This window comes from Nerophis lumbriciformis, linkage group LG15 (genome assembly GCF_033978685.3).
Source record: "Nerophis lumbriciformis linkage group LG15, RoL_Nlum_v2.1, whole genome shotgun sequence".
Classification (NCBI taxonomy): Eukaryota; Metazoa; Chordata; class Actinopteri; order Syngnathiformes; family Syngnathidae; genus Nerophis; species Nerophis lumbriciformis.
Genome location: NC_084562.2, coordinates 8,891,500 through 8,910,642, shown reverse-complemented (window position 1 = coordinate 8,910,642; position 19,143 = coordinate 8,891,500). Strand labels below are relative to the sequence as shown.

The 19,143-nt window shown below is 38.4% G+C and overlaps 2 protein-coding genes across 2 annotated transcripts in view; both read right to left on the bottom strand.

Moving 5' to 3' along the window:
• Positions 1–7,243, bottom strand: part of trip4 (thyroid hormone receptor interactor 4) — a 211,907-nt gene extending 204,664 nt beyond the window's left edge. The window contains exons 1-3 of the mRNA XM_061974915.2: positions 7,047–7,243; positions 355–536; positions 150–286 (exon numbers count right to left, since the gene is read on the bottom strand). Coding sequence (XP_061830899.2) covers positions 150–286; positions 355–536; positions 7,047–7,126 — 399 coding nt within the window. The 5' untranslated portion in view covers positions 7,127–7,243. The remainder of the gene's footprint in view (positions 1–149; positions 287–354; positions 537–7,046) is intronic.
• Positions 7,244–14,398: 7,155 nt separating this feature from the next.
• The window catches only part of chrna7a (cholinergic receptor, nicotinic, alpha 7a (neuronal)), a 47,947-nt gene continuing 43,202 nt past the window's right edge, over positions 14,399–19,143 (bottom strand). Inside the window, 4 exon segments of the mRNA XM_072914778.1 lie at positions 14,399–15,175; positions 15,177–15,313; positions 16,768–16,877; positions 19,028–19,114. Of these exon segments, the coding sequence (XP_072770879.1) occupies positions 14,815–15,175; positions 15,177–15,313; positions 16,768–16,877; positions 19,028–19,114 (695 nt within the window). The 3' untranslated portion in view covers positions 14,399–14,814.

Genomic DNA, 19,143 nt, shown 5'->3' with positions numbered 1-19,143 from the left:
ACTTGATGAGAATTGTCTCCATAAAACAAATGTTAGCTCCATCCATCCATCCATTTTCTACCGCTTGTCCCTTTCAGGGTCGCGTGGGGCGCTGGAGCCTATCTCAGCTACATTCGGATCAACGAACTAAAATGAAAGTGTGTACTCACCCTCATCAGATCAATGGGGGTTTTGACTGCCTCTGGCTCAGGGTCTGTTTGACTGACAGCCAACACCTCATGTTTGTTCCGACCCTTCCGTTTAGACTTCTTCTGGAAATCCTTGCTTGTGTCTTGTGAGTCTAATTCTAGAAAAATATATTTTGCAAACCATTAGAGGCGTTTCTGCCATTCTACAGTACAAAAGCCTTCCCACCTGTTGCTGAAGTCGACTCTTTGAAAAGGAAAAGACCAGAGGTATCGCCGGCCTGTCTTTGAGTCTTCTTCCATCTGGAGAGAAACTCTTGAATAAATTGTCCTTTCCTTCCATCTGTGCCCTGGAGAAGGTCGCCCACATACTCCTCGATCTCATCTGCTTTTTCGATGGATATAATGTATCTAAAGGGCAGACATTATGAAAGCAAAACATGAGAGGACTGACAAGCTGACAAGGTCTTTTTGTCAAGAACGGTTCCATTTACGGTTATAGGGCTGCAGCTTTCAGTTACATTAGTAATCGAGTAATCTATCGATTAGATTGTTCGGTTCATTGAGTAAATGTGTATTTTAGGGAAAATAGCCTAAGTGAATATATTGTTGTTATCTGTTAGTGTGTGTAATTTGTATGGACGGGTACCGAATCTGGTACTTTTTTGGCACAGAGCAAATTCCGCCGGTCCTATGTAAGATCCAGCGGTGCCCTGTTTTAGTGCCTGGGTTGCGCATAACTTCATTTTTGAAGTCATCTTTGCACTTCAGCACTTGGCAATCATACCAGCAGCACTGAAAAAGGACTCAGCCATACTACCTCTAAAGCAGTGGTTCTTAACCTGGGTTCGATCGAACCCTAGGGGTTCGGTGAGTCGCCTCAGGGGTTCGGCGGAGGTCAAAACACACCTGACTCATCATGTAAATACAAACTTCTCCCTATCGGCGTGTTACGGATACGGCAACAGCTGACTGATTTGCAGGTGTGTAATTTGTTGTGAGTTTATGCACTGTGTTGGTTTTGTTGTTTGAACAAGGTGATGTTCATGCACGGTTCATTTTATGCACCAGTAAAAAAACATGGTAACACTTTAGTATGGGGAACATATTCAAAATTAATTAGTTGCTTATTAACATGCAAATTAGTAACATATTGGCTCTTAACTAGTCATTCGGCATGGCCTTATTATAACCCTAACCCTCTAACCCTGGCCCTAACCCTAACCAAATAACTCTAAATTAAGTCTTTATTACTTAGAATATGTTCCCCTAGTGTCTAAATAACTCTAAATTAAGTCCTTGTTACGTAGAATATGTTCCCCATACTAAAGTGTTACCAAAAACATATAACTTTGTCTTGAATTTGAAAAAAACAAAAAACATTTTTCACTAAAGAAGGGTTCGGTGAATGCGCATATGAAACTGGTGGGGTTCGGTTCCTCCAACAAGGTTAAGAACCACTGCTCTAAAGTTAAAGTTAAGTTAAAGTCCCAACAATAGTCACACTCACTCTAGGTGTGGTGAAATTATCCTCTGCATTTGACCCATCCCCATGTTCACCCCATGGGAGGTGAGGGGAGCAGTGAGCAGCAGCGGTGGCCGCGCTCAGGAATCATTTGGTGATTTAACCCCCAATTCCAACCCTTGACGCTGAGTGCCAAGCAGGGAGGCAATGGGTCCCATTTTTATAGTCTTTGGTATGGGGTTTGAACTCACAACCTTCCAGTCTCAGGGCGGACACTTTAACCACAATTCCACTGAGCAGGTCTCTAGGTAATCTAATCTAATTTTCAGTGCCAACAAAGAAACCAGCAAAAAAAATAAACAGCAAGTAAGGCTCTACTTTTCCAAAAATGCATGAGCTTGATACTATTACATTGGGTCTGGGTTAGTTTTTGCCTCATCCCTCACTTAAAGCGTGAGTGAAGAATGTGTGAAGAATGCACTACCGACCTGATAAGGCCTGATAAGTCAGAAAGAGAATGAGATGATACATTATATGCTCACAGATGCTACCGGGTGATTGTTTGAGCACACTGCAGATAGTCCTGGATAGTCCCGCTCCTTAAGGAATGAGGCAAAAATACAAAAATACAAGGCCCAATCCAACCTTACCTATTGTATACATTGGCTTTGCTATTGACATGCTGCTGATTAGCATTTCAACACCCCTCAAATTTGGTAATGAAAACGACAACTAGGGATGTCCGATAATATCGGACTGCCGATATTATCGGCCAATAAATGCTTTAAAATGTAATATCGGAAATGATCGGTATCGGTATTAAAAAGTAAGATTTATGACTTCTTAAAACGCCGCTGTGTACACGGACGTAGGGAGAAGTAAAGAGCGCCAATAAACCTTAAAGGCACTTCCTTTGCGTGCCGGTCTAATCACATAATATCTACGGCTTTTCACACACACAAGTGAATGCATGCATACTTGATCAACAGCCATACAGATCACGCTGAGGGTGGCCGTATAAACAACTTTAACACTGTTACAAATATGCGCCACACTGTGAACCCACACCAAACAAGAATGACAAACACATTTCGGGAGAACAGCCGCACCGTAACACAACATAAGCACAACAGAACAAATACCCAGTACCCCTTGCAGCACAAACTCTTCCGAGACGCTACAATATAGACCCCCCGCTAAACCCCCAACCCCGCCGACCTTAACCTCCTCATGCTCTCTCAGAGCATGTCCCAAATTCCAAGCTGCTGTTTTGAGGCATGTTAAAAAAAATAATGCACTTTGTGACTTCAATAATATATATGGCAGTGCCATGTTGGCATTTTTTTCCATAACTAGAGTTGATTTATTTTGGAAAACCTTGTTACATTGTTTAATGCATCCAGCGGGGCATCCCAACAAAATTAGGCATAATAATGTGTTGATTCCACGACTGTATATATCGGTATCGGTTGATATCGGAATCGGTAATTAAGAGTTGGACGATATCGGAATATCGGATATCGGCAAAAAAGCCATTATCGGAAATCTCGAACGACAACTAAGATGCACGTTACAATCCAACAGCTTGTGCAGGGGTCTGCAACTCAAAATGTTGAAAGAACCATATTGGACCCAAAAAAAAAAAAAAAAAAAAAAAAAAAAAAAAATCTGTCTGGAGCCGCAAAAAATTTAAAGCCTTCTATAAATGATACAATGAAGTCAACACATGTTATAAGTGTCTACATTACCTATATTAGCCTACTATCAAAATGACTGTGTCGCAGGCTGACACAGATCTTCGTTGACAGAAATGTTGAAATGTAATATGTATTCTACCCATTTTTACAACATTGGAAAACATTAGTAAAACACATGCTTCTCAGTGGGTGAGATAACTCCTCTAAATTACTGGCTGAGAATGGCCAAAGGTATAAATGTGTGTGTCCAAGTTAAATGAAATGACGGGGGTTCTTCTTCTAATGGATTTATAACAATCTATGCAAGCTGGGTTACGTTTGCTGTGGTCTATAACGGCAAACAAACCACCATCAGAAATGCAAGCAATACTACATACAGATAATATGTCATGAAATATATATATATATATATATATATATATATATATATATATATATTTTTTTCTTTTTTTTTTCTTTTAAGTCACAATGACAGTCTCACACACACACTAGGTGTGGCGAAATTATTCTCTGCATTTGACCCATCACCCTTGATCACACCCTGGGAGGAGAGGGGAGCAGTGAGCAGCAGTGGTGGCTGCGCCCGGGAATAATTTTTGGTGATTCAAACCCCAATTCCAACCCTTGATGCTGAGTGTCAAGCAGGGAGGTAATGGGTCCGATTTTTATAGTCTTTGGTATGACTCGGCCGGGGTTTGAACTCACAACCTACCGATCTCAGGGCAGACACTCTAACCACTAGGCCACTGAGATTGTTGTAATTTGTATTTTTTAATAAACCTTTATTTATAAACTGCAATATGTACAAACAGCTGAAAAACAATAATCAAAATAAGTATGGTGCCAGTAAGCTGTTTTTTTTTTCAATAAAATACTGGAAAGGATAGAAATGTAGTTTGTCTCTTTTATCCGATTATTAATCGAAGTAAAAATCTGCAGATTAGTCGATTATCAAATTAATCGTTAGTTGCAGCCCTAATATATATATATATATATATATGTGTGTGTGTGTATGTATGTATATTTACATGTATAAAAGTAGATCACCTCAACTTTAAAAAGTAGCTTGCCTGCTGAAAAAGCGTGGGCATCATACTTGCCAACTCTCCCGATTTTCCCGGGAGAATCCCGAATTTCAGTGCCCTTCCCGAAAATCTCCCGGGGCAACCATTCTCCCGAATTTCTCCCAATTTCCACCCGGACAACAATATTGTACGGGTGCCTTTAAGGCACTGCATTTAGCGTCCTCAACAACCTGTCGTCACGTCCGCTTTTCCTCCATACAAACAGCATGCCGGCCCAGTGACATAATATATGCGGCTTTTATACACACATTGGTGAATGCAAGGCACACTTGGTCAACAGTCATACAGGTCACACTGAGGGTGGCCATATAAACAACTTTAACATTGTTACAAATATGCGCCACACTGTGAACCCACACCAAACAAGAATGACAAACACATTTCGGGAGAACATCCGCACCGTAACACAACATAAACACAACAGAACAAATACCCAGAACCCCTTGCAACACTAACTCTTCCGGGACGCTACAACAGTGTTTTTCAACCACTGTGCCGCGGCACACTAGTGTGCCGTGAGATACAGTCTGGTGTGCCGTGGGAGATTATTTAATTTCACCTATTTGGGGTAAAACATATTTTTTGCAAACCAGTAATTCTAGTCTGCAAATGATGTGTTGTTGTTGAGTGTCGGTGCTGTCTAGAGCTCGGCAGAGTAACCGTGTAATACTCTTCCATATCAGTAGGTGGCAGCAGGTAGCTAATTGCTTTGTAGATGTTGGAAACAGTCGGAAACAGCGAGAGGCAGCGTGCAGGTAAAAAGGTATCTAATGCTTAAAAAATAAATAAACAAAAGGTAAGTGCCCCTAAGAAAAGGCATTGAAGCTTAGGGAAGTGTATGCAGAATGAAACTAAAACTGAACTGTCTACGAAGTATCAAATCAAATCAAATCAAATCAACTTTATTTAAAAAGCACATTTAAAATTTACCACAGGGGTAGCCAAAGTGCTGTACAATGAACAGGTTAAAAGATAAAACGAGTACCGAGCAAACACAACACAACACAAACAGAACACGATAAAAAATAAATAATTAAAATAGAATAAATAAAAACATAAAAACAGGTTCACAGCAGGTGTATTATGGGGCGCCATTACAGGATGGATATCACTCAGTGTTAAAAGCCATGGAATAAAAGTATGTTTTTAAGAGAGATTTAAAAACAGGAAGAGAGGAGGCTTGTCTAACACTCAGGGGTAGGTCGTTCCAGAGCTTGGGAGCAGCAACGGCGAAAGCTCTGTCACCTCTAAGCTTCAGCCTTGTGTCAGGGACCGTCAACAGCAGCTGATCGGCTGATCTTAAGGATCGGGTGGGGCAGTAAGGCTGAAGGAGGTCGGAGAGATAGGTTGGCGCGAGGTTGTTTAGACATTTAAAAACAAATAAAAGGAGTTTAAAATTGATTCGGTAACGCACAGGGAGCCAGTGAAGGGACGCTAAAATAGGGGTGATGTGCTCACGTCTGCGGGTCTGTGTTAGCAGACGAGCAGCAGAGTTCTGCACGAGCTGCAGGCGGGCGAGGGAGGCCTGGCTAATGCCTACATACAGGGCATTACAGTAATCAAGACGAGTCAAGATAAAGGCGTGGATTAATTTCTCAAGATCATGTCTTGATAGAAGCGGTTTCACTTTCGCTATTTGGCGTAAGTAAACAAAAACAGAATGCTGGACGACAGCAAAGACTTACTGCGGAGCAAAGATGGCGTCCACAATGTACATCTAAACATGACATGACAATCGACAATGTTCCCACGAAGAAGGATTAAAAAAAAAGTAGATGCGGGAAATATCGCTCAAAGGAAGACATGAAACTGCTACAGGAAAATACCAAAAAAAGAGAAAAAAGCCACCAAAATAGGAGCGCAAGACAAGAACTAAAGCACTACACACAGGAAAACAGCAAAAAACTCCACACAAGTCACGGCGTGATGTGACAGGTCGTGACAGTACATCTACTTTGAGACAAGAGCTATATTGATGCATGGTTGGTTATGGTTTAAAGTCATTTCCAACAATTGCGACAACAACTTTTCACTGTCAACTTAATTTCGTTTTTTAATTATTTCTGCTGGTGGTGTGCCTACGGATTTTTTCAACGCAAAAAATGGGCCTTGGCTCAAAAAAGGTTGAAAAACACTGCGCTACAATATACACCCCCGCTACCACCAACCCTCCACCCCGAATTCAGAGGTCTCAAGGTTGGCAAGTATGGTGGGCACTGCAGTCTATTATATTGCTTTTCTAAAAGTTTTCCTTATTGAAGTGTTTTTTTCCCCCGTAATAATCATGATACATGGCAAAATCGTGCTGTTTTTGAGGGTGGTGGTCATTGAAATTGATTTAAACTAATTCTAAGTGGGAGGTGTTGATTTGAGTTACAAGTGTTTTGAGTTAAGAGCTCCGTCACATAACCAATTAAGCTCGTAAGTTAAGGTACTACTGTATATAGGGACTTCTGCACTTTGAAGTGAAACAGACAATAATAGAATTGACACAAGACAATGACAGTTTATATACCGATTCTAATCGAACTAGGATATTTAACGGAAAGCTGAGTGTATTCCTATATACGTTGGGAAAAAAAGCAATATGCACATCTGTCAAGCTATAGCTATAGTACACGTTGGTAACTTTTCCCTTTTTGACAGGCAGCATGTCAGCTAAAAGCCTACTTACTTGACGATGTCTTCGGACGCCTCCAAAGCAAACGTGCGCTGTAACTCCTCCAGACACCACCGCAACAAATTGTCTGACATTTTAACCACGCAGAGAATTAAAACTCAAGCTAGTCAGTTGTGAACTCCTAGCATTGGCTTGTTTTAAGCCGGTGGCATAACAGATGTACACACGGAAGAGTGTGGTGCTGCACAAAATGCCTTCCGGACGAAACTGCTCCTGCAAAAAAATGTGTTCCATGTACTTTTTAAAATGCCAAATAGTCGAGAAGGGTGAAATAATTAGGAGATACAATGTATGAGTTTAAGTTACTTAGCTGTATGATTCGTAAAACATTGAACTGATCGGGTTGCAAACATTAAATCACAAGATATCATTTGTTTGTTTCATCCAATAGATGGCAGTATAGCACCGCAATGTCATTACATTTTTTTGTAGGGGTGGGCAGTACTGCACATTTTGGTATAATACATTCAATTTGTTGATCATGATTATAATCAGAAAAAAACAGGACACAGACAAAACATATATATATATATATATATATATATATATATATATATATATATATATATATATATATATATATATATATATATATATATATATATATATATATACATATATATATATTATTATTATCATCATTATTATTATTATTATATTTCAAGTGAATATATTAGACAAAGTAACAAGATCAGCAAAACAATCGTCAACAATAATTCCCTTTTATCCTTATATTGTTTGATGTATGGGCAGCACGGTGAGAGAGGGGTTAGTGCATCTGCCTCACAATACGAAGGTCCTGAGTAGTCTTGGGTTCAATCCCGGGCTCGGGATCTTTCTGTGTGGAGTTTGCATGTTCTCCCCGTGACTGCGTGGGTTCCCTCCGGGTACTCCGGCTTCCTCCCACCTCCAAAGACATGCACCTGGGGATAGGTTGATTGGCAACACTAAATTGGCCCTAGTGTGTGAATGTGAGTGTGAATGTTGTCTGTCTATCTGTGTTGGCCCTGCGATGAGGTGGCGACTTGTCCAGGGTGTACCCAGCCTTCCGCCCGATTGTAGCTGAGAGAGGCTCCAGCACCCCCCGCGACCCCAAAAGGGAATAAGCGGTAGAAAATGGATGGATGGATGTTTGATGTATTGTCGTCTAACAGTCAGCTGGGATGGACTCCAGCAACCTGCTCACCCTTGACCAGGGGTGTCAAACTCATTTTTAGATGGGGGGCCACATGGAGAAAAATCTACTTCCGAGTGGGCCGGACTGGTAAAATCACGGCACGATAACTTAAAAATAAAGACAACTTCAGATTGTTTTCTTTGTTTAAAAATAGAACAAGCACAATCTGAAAATACACAAAGCATAATGTTGTTGTTGTTTTTTTTACACTTACATGTTGCGGTTAATGGTATTCTATCTTTATTTGTCGTGATTTATACTTTCTGAATAAATTATCTGATAATGTTCATCAGTCAACTCATTGGTGTTAATTTTCAATCCATCAAGATAAAAAAATAATATCAAAATCATATTACAGAATGTTATTTATGTAGTTTGCTAATTTTCCTCGACTGGTGCACTAACATCATGTGCTTTATTTGTTGTTTTACATCCATCCATCCATTTTCTACCGCTTATTCCCTTTGGGGTCGCGGGGGGCGCTGGAGCCTATCTCAGCTACAATCGGGCGGAAGGCGGGGTACACCCTGGACAAGTCGCCACCTCATCGCAGGGCCAACACAGATAGACAGACAACATTCACACTCACATCCACACACTAGGGCCAATTTAGTGTTGCCAATCAACTTATCCCCAGGTGCATGTCTTTGGAAGTGGGAGGAAGCCGGAGTACCCGGAGGGAACCCACGCAGTCACGGGGAGAACATGCAAACTCCACACAGAAAGATCCCGAGCCCGGGATTGAACCCAAGACTACTCAGGACCTTCGTATTGTGAGGCAGATGCACTAACCCCTCTCCCACCGTGACATATCTAGCATAATCTACAAAGATACAAATAATTGCAATTGTGACATCTAGTGGACACATTTAGAACAGCTGTTTCATTCATTCAAAAATTTCGGCTCATTTTTATACGTAGAAAACTCTTCCCCCGGGCCATACGTTTGACACCCCTGTTTTATATGTTTGTTTTACTTATATATCATTTTTGTGGGTTACTTGTTTGCGGGACGGGAAAAAAAGAACAATTGACATGTGTTTCATTGTATTTCTGGACTGTATATGTCAAAAATACAATAAACAAATCTACTTGCATTTCTTTTCTTTTTTTTACTCTAAATCTGTTAATACACAATTGAACGACTCAAATTTGGGTAATGGCACATTTTTGAACAAGGTTCCTTTAAGCTGAAGATGACTAAAATGAGTAACAGGACTGAAAGTGACACATTTTTGGCATAGAATGAGCAAAGACTTGAAATACATGGCCACACGGCATTAATGGGAAAGCTCATTGACTATGATTTAACAAAAAATGATAATTAAAAAAAAGATCTCTAAAAATTATTGAGGTAACCGGACTGTGCTTGGATTTCAAGCACAAGTCATCATAAACACAATATTATTTGATATACAGTAAATAAATAGGTGCATAACTTACTTTTGACCCGCAGAGGATCTCCATGATGCGACTTCCTGTGGACTATGTGTCCTGTGGAATAGTCCATATCTTTCAGAGAAGGTATTGTTTAAGGGTAACAGGACTGAGTAAAAACCCATGGCCATGACTGAAATGTCTATTTTAACAAAGGCTTTCAAATGATTCAAATATTTGATTATGATTAATCACATTTTGTCCATAGTTAACTCATAATGAATCACCATCCATTCCAGATAGATTTAATGTTTTTGTATCTTTAATAAGTGTACCATCGACAGATCATTCTCCAGGTTTTAGTACTATCAACATGACTCTGAACAATATGTTTGCTTTATGCAAATGTTGTTTTTTTTCAAACAGCTCAACACAAAATGGACATAACACTCTTTTACAGACAAACATACACACACTATCTTTCACACACACAAACATACAACATCACACATGCTTACCACTTCTGACAGGGGTTCACTTTAAAAACAAACCTACTGCAAATGACAATAAAAAATGATTGGTGCTTCCTAAGTCTTTATGACAGTGTGCACTGTTTTGTTGTCTGTTGCTGCGCCGCTCACACATGACGCGCACACATAAACCCCGCATTAAAAAAAAAAAGCATTGTTGAAGCAAATGAGCATTCACTCTTTATTATCAAGTTATATTTGACAACACTAATTATAATATACATATCTATCTATCTATATATATGTATACACACACACACACACATATATATATATATATATATATATATATATATATATATATATATATATATATATATATATATTAACATTTTTAGTATTTTTTTCCTGTATGACATTCTGACAATTAAAATGCATTTGTGTCTAAATATTTGGGTCTTTTTTTTAATTAATTGATGCATGCAAGTAATTTACTAAGATTAATCATGATTAATCACAGTTCAAAGGTGTCATTATTCTGATGTAATATATATATATATATATATATATATATATATATATATATATATATATATATATATGTATATATATATATATATATATATATATATATATATATTCACTAAGATTAACCATGATTAATCACAGTTCAAAACTGTCATTATTCTGATTTTATATATATATATATATATATATATATATATATATATATATATATATATATATATATATATATATATATATGTATATATATGTATATATATGTTTTGCCTGTGTCCTGTGTTTTTTCTGACTAAAATCATGATCAAAAAATTTAATGTATCATACCAAAATGTGCAGTACTGCCCACCCCTACAAAATTCAATGACACTGCAGTGCTATACATATATACGTACATACATATATATATATATATATCTATATATACAGTATATATATACATATATATATATATATATATATATATATACATACATACATTTTCCACCGCTTATTCCCTTTGGGGTCGCTGGAGCCTATCTCAGCTACAATCGGGCGGAAGGCGGGGTACACCCTGGACAAGTCGCCACCTCATCGCAGGGCCAACACAGATAGACAGACAACATTCACACTCACATTCACACACTAGGGCCAATTTAGTGTTGCCAATCAACCTATCCCCAGGTGCATGTCTTTGGAGGTGGGAGGAAGCCGGAGTACCCGGAGGGAACCCACGCAGTCACGGGGAGGACATGCAAACTCCACACAGAAAGATCCCGAGCCCGGGATTGAACCCAAGACTACTCAGGACCTTCGTATTGTGAGGCAGATGCACTAACATATACATATATATATATATATATATATATATATATATATATATATATATATATATATATATATATATATACATATATATATATATAAACACAGAGGCTATTTCATCCCTATAAGTCAGGCATAGAAGCAAGGCACTACTGAGTAACAATGGCCACACCCCCAAGTAATGTACCCTATATATATATGTAACAACCGCAGAGACTTCAATAAACTCCCCTGAAGAGCAGGGAAACCTGCGAAACAGGCTTGTAGGGATGAAATAGCCTCCGTGTTTTTTCCTGATCTAACATATATATATATATATATATATATATATATATATATATATATATATATATATATATATATATATATATATATATATATATATATATATATATATATATATATGCTATGTTAGTGATATACCAGTGCTGTTAAATTATTATTTTCCCATATATATACCGTACATATACAAAATGTTTTTTTCTATTATTTAATTTTTTAAATTTATTTTTAAGAAAATTAGCTGCGTGGGTTCCCTCCGGGTACTCGGGCTTCCTCCCACCTCCAAAGACATGCACCTGGGGATAGGTTGATTGGCAACACTAAATTGGCCCTAGTGTGTGAATGTGAGCGTGAATGTTGTCTGTCTATCTGTGTTGGCCCTGCGATGAGGTGGCGACTTGTCCAGGGTGTACCCCGCCTTCCGCCCGATTGTAGCTGAGATAGGCTCCAGCGCCCCCCGCGACCCCGAAGGGAATAAGCGGTAGAAAATGGATGGATGGATGGATAGATTAGTTAGGATAAAGAGTAACAAATATACTTTATTCAATTTTTTTTAAGCATATCTGGGAGAAAAAGTAACAAATTCAGATCTTGATCTTATTTGGTCGAAATGATGATGATGACACCCTAAAGGGTTCAGTACCTGTTCTTACCGACTCGTAGTGGGTGGAGCCTAGCGGCGAAAACTGCCCCACGCCATCACCAATACAACTGTCATTTCTGCACTTTAGGTGATCAGAGACGGCTACTAAACTGATGGGTGATGATAAATTGCAAAAAATATTTAGCAAATGACAGAATGTGGGCGTGGCATAGCGCCAAACTTTGACGTTTCGCCCCAAAACACGAAACGTTAATTACTCGATTTCACAAGTTCAGATCTTGATCCTGATTGCTACAAATTATGACAGTCTGAAGTGGCGTAATTAAATTAAATTAAATTAAATTACTTTTAATGTATCAAATTAAATGTAATTAAATGTAATTAAATTTAATTCAGTTTAATTATATTTAAATATATTTGTATTTTATTTTTATTAGCAAGCCCTGATTGAGAGCATTGCAAGGGCCCTACTGAAATTGTTGTTTATTCTTCCACACGTTTGGACGCCTTTTTGAGGCCCTCGGCATACACGGAAAGTCCCCATATTTTACAACCATGTCAGGTATGGCACGAAATGTTATATTTCCGGGGGTCCCGGAATTTTTGTTGGTGAGTCAGGGCATCGGGAAGGCTGTGACATGCCATCATGGAAAGAAAAAAAATGTAAAAAGAAAAAAAATTAATTAAATTGTTAAATGTATCCAGTGATTATACTATAAAGTTATTTTCCATTTAATTTCACCAGTTTTAGATTATTTTTATTCAAAATCGCTGAATTTTCACATTTTCCGTTCAAATACTGAGAAGAGACGGTGTGGTGATCAGCAGCCAGTTGAGGCACGTCACTCAGTTGTACCTCGCCATGGATTGCGGACTCGGCTAACTGCTGGCCGTGAGACCGTATTGCTATATGAACTATATTATACATTTCCATAGTTTAGTTAGCTGAGGTATATAATGTACAGTGTATTTTGTCAACAACTGTATGTGTGTAGCGTATTTCTTGTGCTGAGCAATCATAAAACTGCTGCGAAGACGGACTGGCTGAGGCTCGCAGTAATCCCGCCTCCTGGTGGTAGAGAATGCACTCCCGCCGTAGAATGCACCCCCTGACGGGAGTGTTATGTCAACTAAAGCCCACACTTAAACTTTCCACGTGCAAGATTGAATCTATTTAAAAAAGTTATTTAATAAGAAGCCAAAAAGTGCAAAAACAATAATGTTCATGTTGGAGGAGTTGTGAATGACTGCAGGGCCACAACATTAGGTACACCTGCAGACTGCAGCACGGATATCATATTTCATTCATTCACTACTCCTCCAACACAAACATTATTGTTTTTGCACTTTTTGGCTTCTTATTGAGCTGCTGCATTTTTTGGTTGGGTTGTTTATTTATTTTGAGTAACTTACTTCTACATTTCTAAAAGGGGAGGAATGTAAGATAGTGATCTATGTTTGTCTGTTGCCATCTCCTGGTTAATGTTGGCTATAGCGTACTGTGGTTACTTTTTGGTTGGCCAACGATTTACGTGGTGTTGCGCACCTGACGTCAAGTGTGTTGAGTCTGTTCTGAAGTCTACAGTAAAGAGACGTACTTCATCACGTCGCCTGGTTATTGCCTCCAACCAATATATTACATAAAGGTAAGACCATAATAACGTTTTTTTTTAATTAAATGTGCTTTTTTGTGTGCTACAGTTTGTATGTGTAAAGTTAAAGTTAAGTTAAAGTACCAATGATTGTCACACACACTAGGTGTGGTGAAATTGGTCCTCTGAATTCGACCCATCCCTTGATCACCCCCTGGGATGTGAGGGGAGCAGTGGGCAGCAGCGGCGCCGTGCCCGGGAATCATTTTTGGTGATTTAACCCCCAATTCCAACCCTTGATGCTGAGTGCCAAGCAGGAAAGAATGCTGGTATGAGCTTTTAAACATAAACCTTTAACTGCTGCCAATCAAATGGTGAATAAGATACTCTTTAGGGTTCATATGTTTGTAAATCTGACTGTGATGAAGTCAGTGCCTCACCAGCCTTGAACCTCACCGAACGTCACTGGTAGAATTACTGTACGCTATATCGTGCAAAAACAAATAACCGGAAGAATATCAATAAAGTTGCATGTGGCAACAGTTTTATTATAAGCACTATCAAGCACAAAGAGAGATACACAAGTGTACAGTGTATGGATGCAATTTTAGTAGAATGGTGTTTACATAAAACAGTGATTTAACATAAAAATATTGTCGCTTAGGATTGCTTTGTAATTTAATTTGTTTACATATTCGTTAGAAAATAATGCAACTGAGGTGGTTTACAATTGTGGTAAATATGGTATTATTTTGTAATATAAAAGGCAACGTTTAGGGCAAATATTCAAATGCATGCAATGCCACTGCAAGATGAGAAGTACAATATTTGGTGATACACAAGTCTCATACATAACAGACTACAAAATACAGTATCGCAAACTGTTTTTAAGGTAAATGATGGGCATCTCGTAGTCTATTTTCTGATCAAGTTCTCAAGCGAAAGCATCTTTGGATACGGCCTCATGAAAGTTTGGTGCCGACATAAGAATGCTTAAGGTGCTGAGGATAATGACCAGCGAGAAAATCACAAAGCAGAGACGGTCAATCACAGCCGCGGCAAATTTCCAGTCGTTTACCACCGTCTTTCCGTCATCCTGCACACGGAAGCGCCTGGCGATATAGCGCACTTCGTTTAGGATCTTGACGAGCTCTGGTTCCCCGCTGTCAGCTGCGTAGCTTTGACCTTTGGGGGGGAAAGCCTGATCCTCATCTGTGTGTCCAAGAGGTGCAGGATCAGGTGAGTTTGTGCCAGCTGACCAATGAATGCTCTCCATGCCATGCATTCCAACATAGTGTGTTACCGTTGGTGGAGGATGGAACACCGGCCTTTGTGTCAATGCCGGTCGGACTGTTCTGCGGGTTCTTTTTGTCCTCATCTGGACGCTTCATGAGCAGAAACCAGGCACACCAATTCAGGAGGAAGACACGTACCTTGAGGGAGACAATTACGGAGTTTAACAAAACAATAACCCAAGTGTTCATTTTGAGTTATTGGCAAATAACGCAATAAAATGTAAAGTTTTGGCTGAAGGTACAAAACCCAAAACCAGTGAAGTTAGCATGTTGTTTAATTCGTAAATAAAAACAGAATACAATAATTTGAAAATCATTTTCAACGTATATTCAATTGAATAGACAGCAAAGACAAGATATTTAATGTTCGAACTGAGAAACTTAATTTTTTTTTGCAAATAGTCATTAACTTAGAATTTAATGGCAGCAACACATTGCAAAAAAGTTGGAACAGGGGCATTTTTACCACTGTGTTACATGGCCTTTCCTTTTAACAACACTCAGTAAACATTTGGGAACTGAGGAGACCCATTTTTAAGATTTTCAGGTGGAATTCTTTCCCATTCTTGCTTGATGTACAGCTTAAGTTGTTCAACAGTCCGGGGTCTCCTTCATATTGCGCCACACATTTTCAATGGGAGACAGGTCTGGACTACAGGCAGGCCAGTCTAGTACCCGCACTCTTTTACTATGAAGCCATGCTGTTGTAACATGTGGCTTGGCATTGTCTTGCTGAAATAAGCAGGGGCGTCCATGAAAAAGACGTTGCTTGGATGGCAACATATGTTGCTCTAAAACCTGTATGTACACTGTACCTTTCAGCATTAATGGTGCCTTCACAGATGTGTAAGCTACCCATACCTTGGGCACTAATAAACCCCCATACCATCACAGATGCTGGCTTTTGAACTTTGCGCCTTTAACAATCCGGATGGTTCTTTTCCTTTTTGTTCCGGAAGACACGACGTGCACAGTTTCCAAAAACAATTTGAAATGTGGACCCGCCAGACCACAGAACACTTTTCCACTTTTCATCAGTCCATCTTAGATGAGCTCGGGCCCAGCAAAGCCGGCGGCGTTTCTGGGTGTTTTTGATAAATGGCTTTGGCTTTGCATAGTAGAGTTTTAACTTGCATTTACAGATGTAGCGACAAACTGCAGTTGCTGACAGTGGTTTTCTGAAGTGTTCTTGAGCCAATGTGGTGATATCCTTTACACACTGATGTCGCTTTTTGATGCAGTGATCAAAAGTCCGTAATATCATCGCCTCCGTACAGTGAATTCTCCAGATTTTCTGAACCTTTTGAAGATATTACGGACCGTAGATGGTGAAATCCCTAAATTCCTTGTTATAGCTCGTTGAGAAATGTTGTTCTTAAACTGTCTTAAAAAGTGGTGTTGCCTTACATAACCTCCAGAGAACCAACATCATCTACAGTGGAAATGTGTGTTTTGCATAACACAGTTTAATTTTGCTTTTTTTTTCAAAATGATATATCTGCCAAAAGAAAAATACTAAAATGCATGCAGAGAACGCTGGTTCTCAAGTGGTTGTGGGTCAATATTATGCTTATAAAGACATGAACACTCACCCACTTTGGCATCCTGGCTCCATTAGGGTCGTGGTGGTGAAATTGTAAGACCACAACTGTGACAATTATGGAGAAGGCAACAATGACCATGGTGGTGACAAAGTACTGCGCTGGAAAAATTAAAGACAGACAAATGAGTTAGTCCCTCCTTTCATCGTCTCTAAAGTATGTCACTGTCAAGTCTACTAACCTCATGGTATTTTCAGGTTATTTTGTGTATTTATTAAGAATGCTATTTTCGGACACTGAATTTATGTCACTTATTTTTTGTGTTTGAAATGTGTGAACTGAATTTTTATTTTTTTACCCATCAAATTATGCTGACAATTGAATAAAAATGTGTAAGCACAATGTGTGTGTTTAAAAATGCAGTTTGTTGAAATACGGTATTTTAAAATTCATCAAATAAAAATTCAGGGGACATTTTCTTTATAATTGTATAAAAACTCAGTGTAAAAAAATATTAGTTGCTTCAAAACTCAAGACTGACTTATGTAAAATTAAGACTGAAGCAATGGATCCTGTCATTGAGGCGTGAAGTTTGCAGAATCGTTTGCTTCTGTCTTAATTTCCCGTAAGTGAGTTTTGAAGTACGGATATTTCCGCTCTGAATTTTTCTGCACTCTATTTTTTTTTAAACGTTATTTTTAAATAACTGAATTTGTAACATGCTAATTTTGCACACACATTTTTATTTAATAAAATTGTCAGCATATAAAAAAAATTCGGTTCACAAAATTCAAATGCAAAATATTAATTAATATTAATTCAGTGTCCAAAATATATTTTGTAATATTGACACAAGTTAACCTCCATAATGGTGGAATCCCAGCCAGATTATGGTTAACTATTTTTTAACAGTATTGTTACAAGTTGAAGGCGGATAAAATCTACAATGAACCCAATGTGAAGTACTGTAGAGCCACGCTATTCACAGGAGTTTCAAGGCCCCCGCAAATTGCAAAAAACTGCAAATAATGGATGCACCCATATAAGGCCAAAAAAAATCCCCATTTTCAAAAATATTTATTAAGCCAATAAAATGCCTCTCCTAGTTATTCAACACGTTTTTAATTCCGTTTTACACATTAAATTGAAAAATCCCATCTGCGCCCCTGCTGTTATATATACTAAGCAGCAAGCAACACAAAAAAATAAAAAACATAAAACAAACCATAAAAACAATGGAGGGAGCAGAAAGATGGACATTTTTTATCAGCTACAGATAAGAATATTAAAATGCTGGCGACAAAAAGTATCTAAATTAAGTAATTGTAATCCAACTTAGCTACTTTTAAGATAAAGTCATCAGTAAAGTAGCTAAGTTACTTTGGATGGGCGTAATCAGTAGACATGTCCAATGATATCGGCCTGTCGATATTATCGGCCTATAAATGCGTTAAAATGTAATATCGGAAATTATCGGTATGGTTTTTTTTTTATCGGTATCGTTTTTTTAATTTTTTTTTTAATTAAATCAACATAAAAAACACAAGATACACTTACAATTAGTGCACCAACACCTCCCTCCCCCATTTACACTCATTCACACAAAAGGGTTGTTTCTTTCTGTTATTAATATTCTGGTTCCTACATTATATATCAATATATATCAATACAGTCTGCAAGGGATACAGTCCATAAGCACACATGATTGTGCGTGCTGCTGGTACACTAATAGTACTAACCTTTAACAGTTAATTTTACTAATTTTCATTAATTACTAGGTTCTATGTAACTGTTTTTATATTGTTTTACTTTCTTTTTTATTCAAGAAAATGTTTAAAATGTATTTATCTTATTTTATTTTATTAATTTAAAAAAAAGTACCTTATCTTCACCATACCTGGTTGTCCAAATTAGGGATAATAATGTGTTAATTCCACGACTGTATATATCGGTTGATATCGGTATCAGTTGATATCGGTATCGCTAATTAAAGAGTTGGACAATATCGGAATATCGGATATCGGCAAAAAGCCATTATCGGACATCCCTAGTAATCAGTAATCCGATTACTTTTTCAAAGTAACTATGGTGGCAACACAGTTACTTTGAAGCTACTCACTCCAGATTCAACCATGACGACTTACGTTTTGGTTGCTGCTATTTCTCCGTACGCGGGGCATGGATGGCATGCTCGAAGCAGGAAGATGGCGGGCCATAATGCTTACAACACGGTTGAAAGTTGGCGCCCTCTACGCAGCCGCGTATGAGAGGCAAACAGTGAGAGCGTAGAGACAACATCACCCCTGCCTACCTATCAGAGGTACTGAGTCGGATGTGGCCGGCATAATCTCTGCAACGATCAGCATGAAGACGGTCAGGGCGAGCAGTACTGTGATTCCTAAAGGGATGAAATCTTCATTAACACTT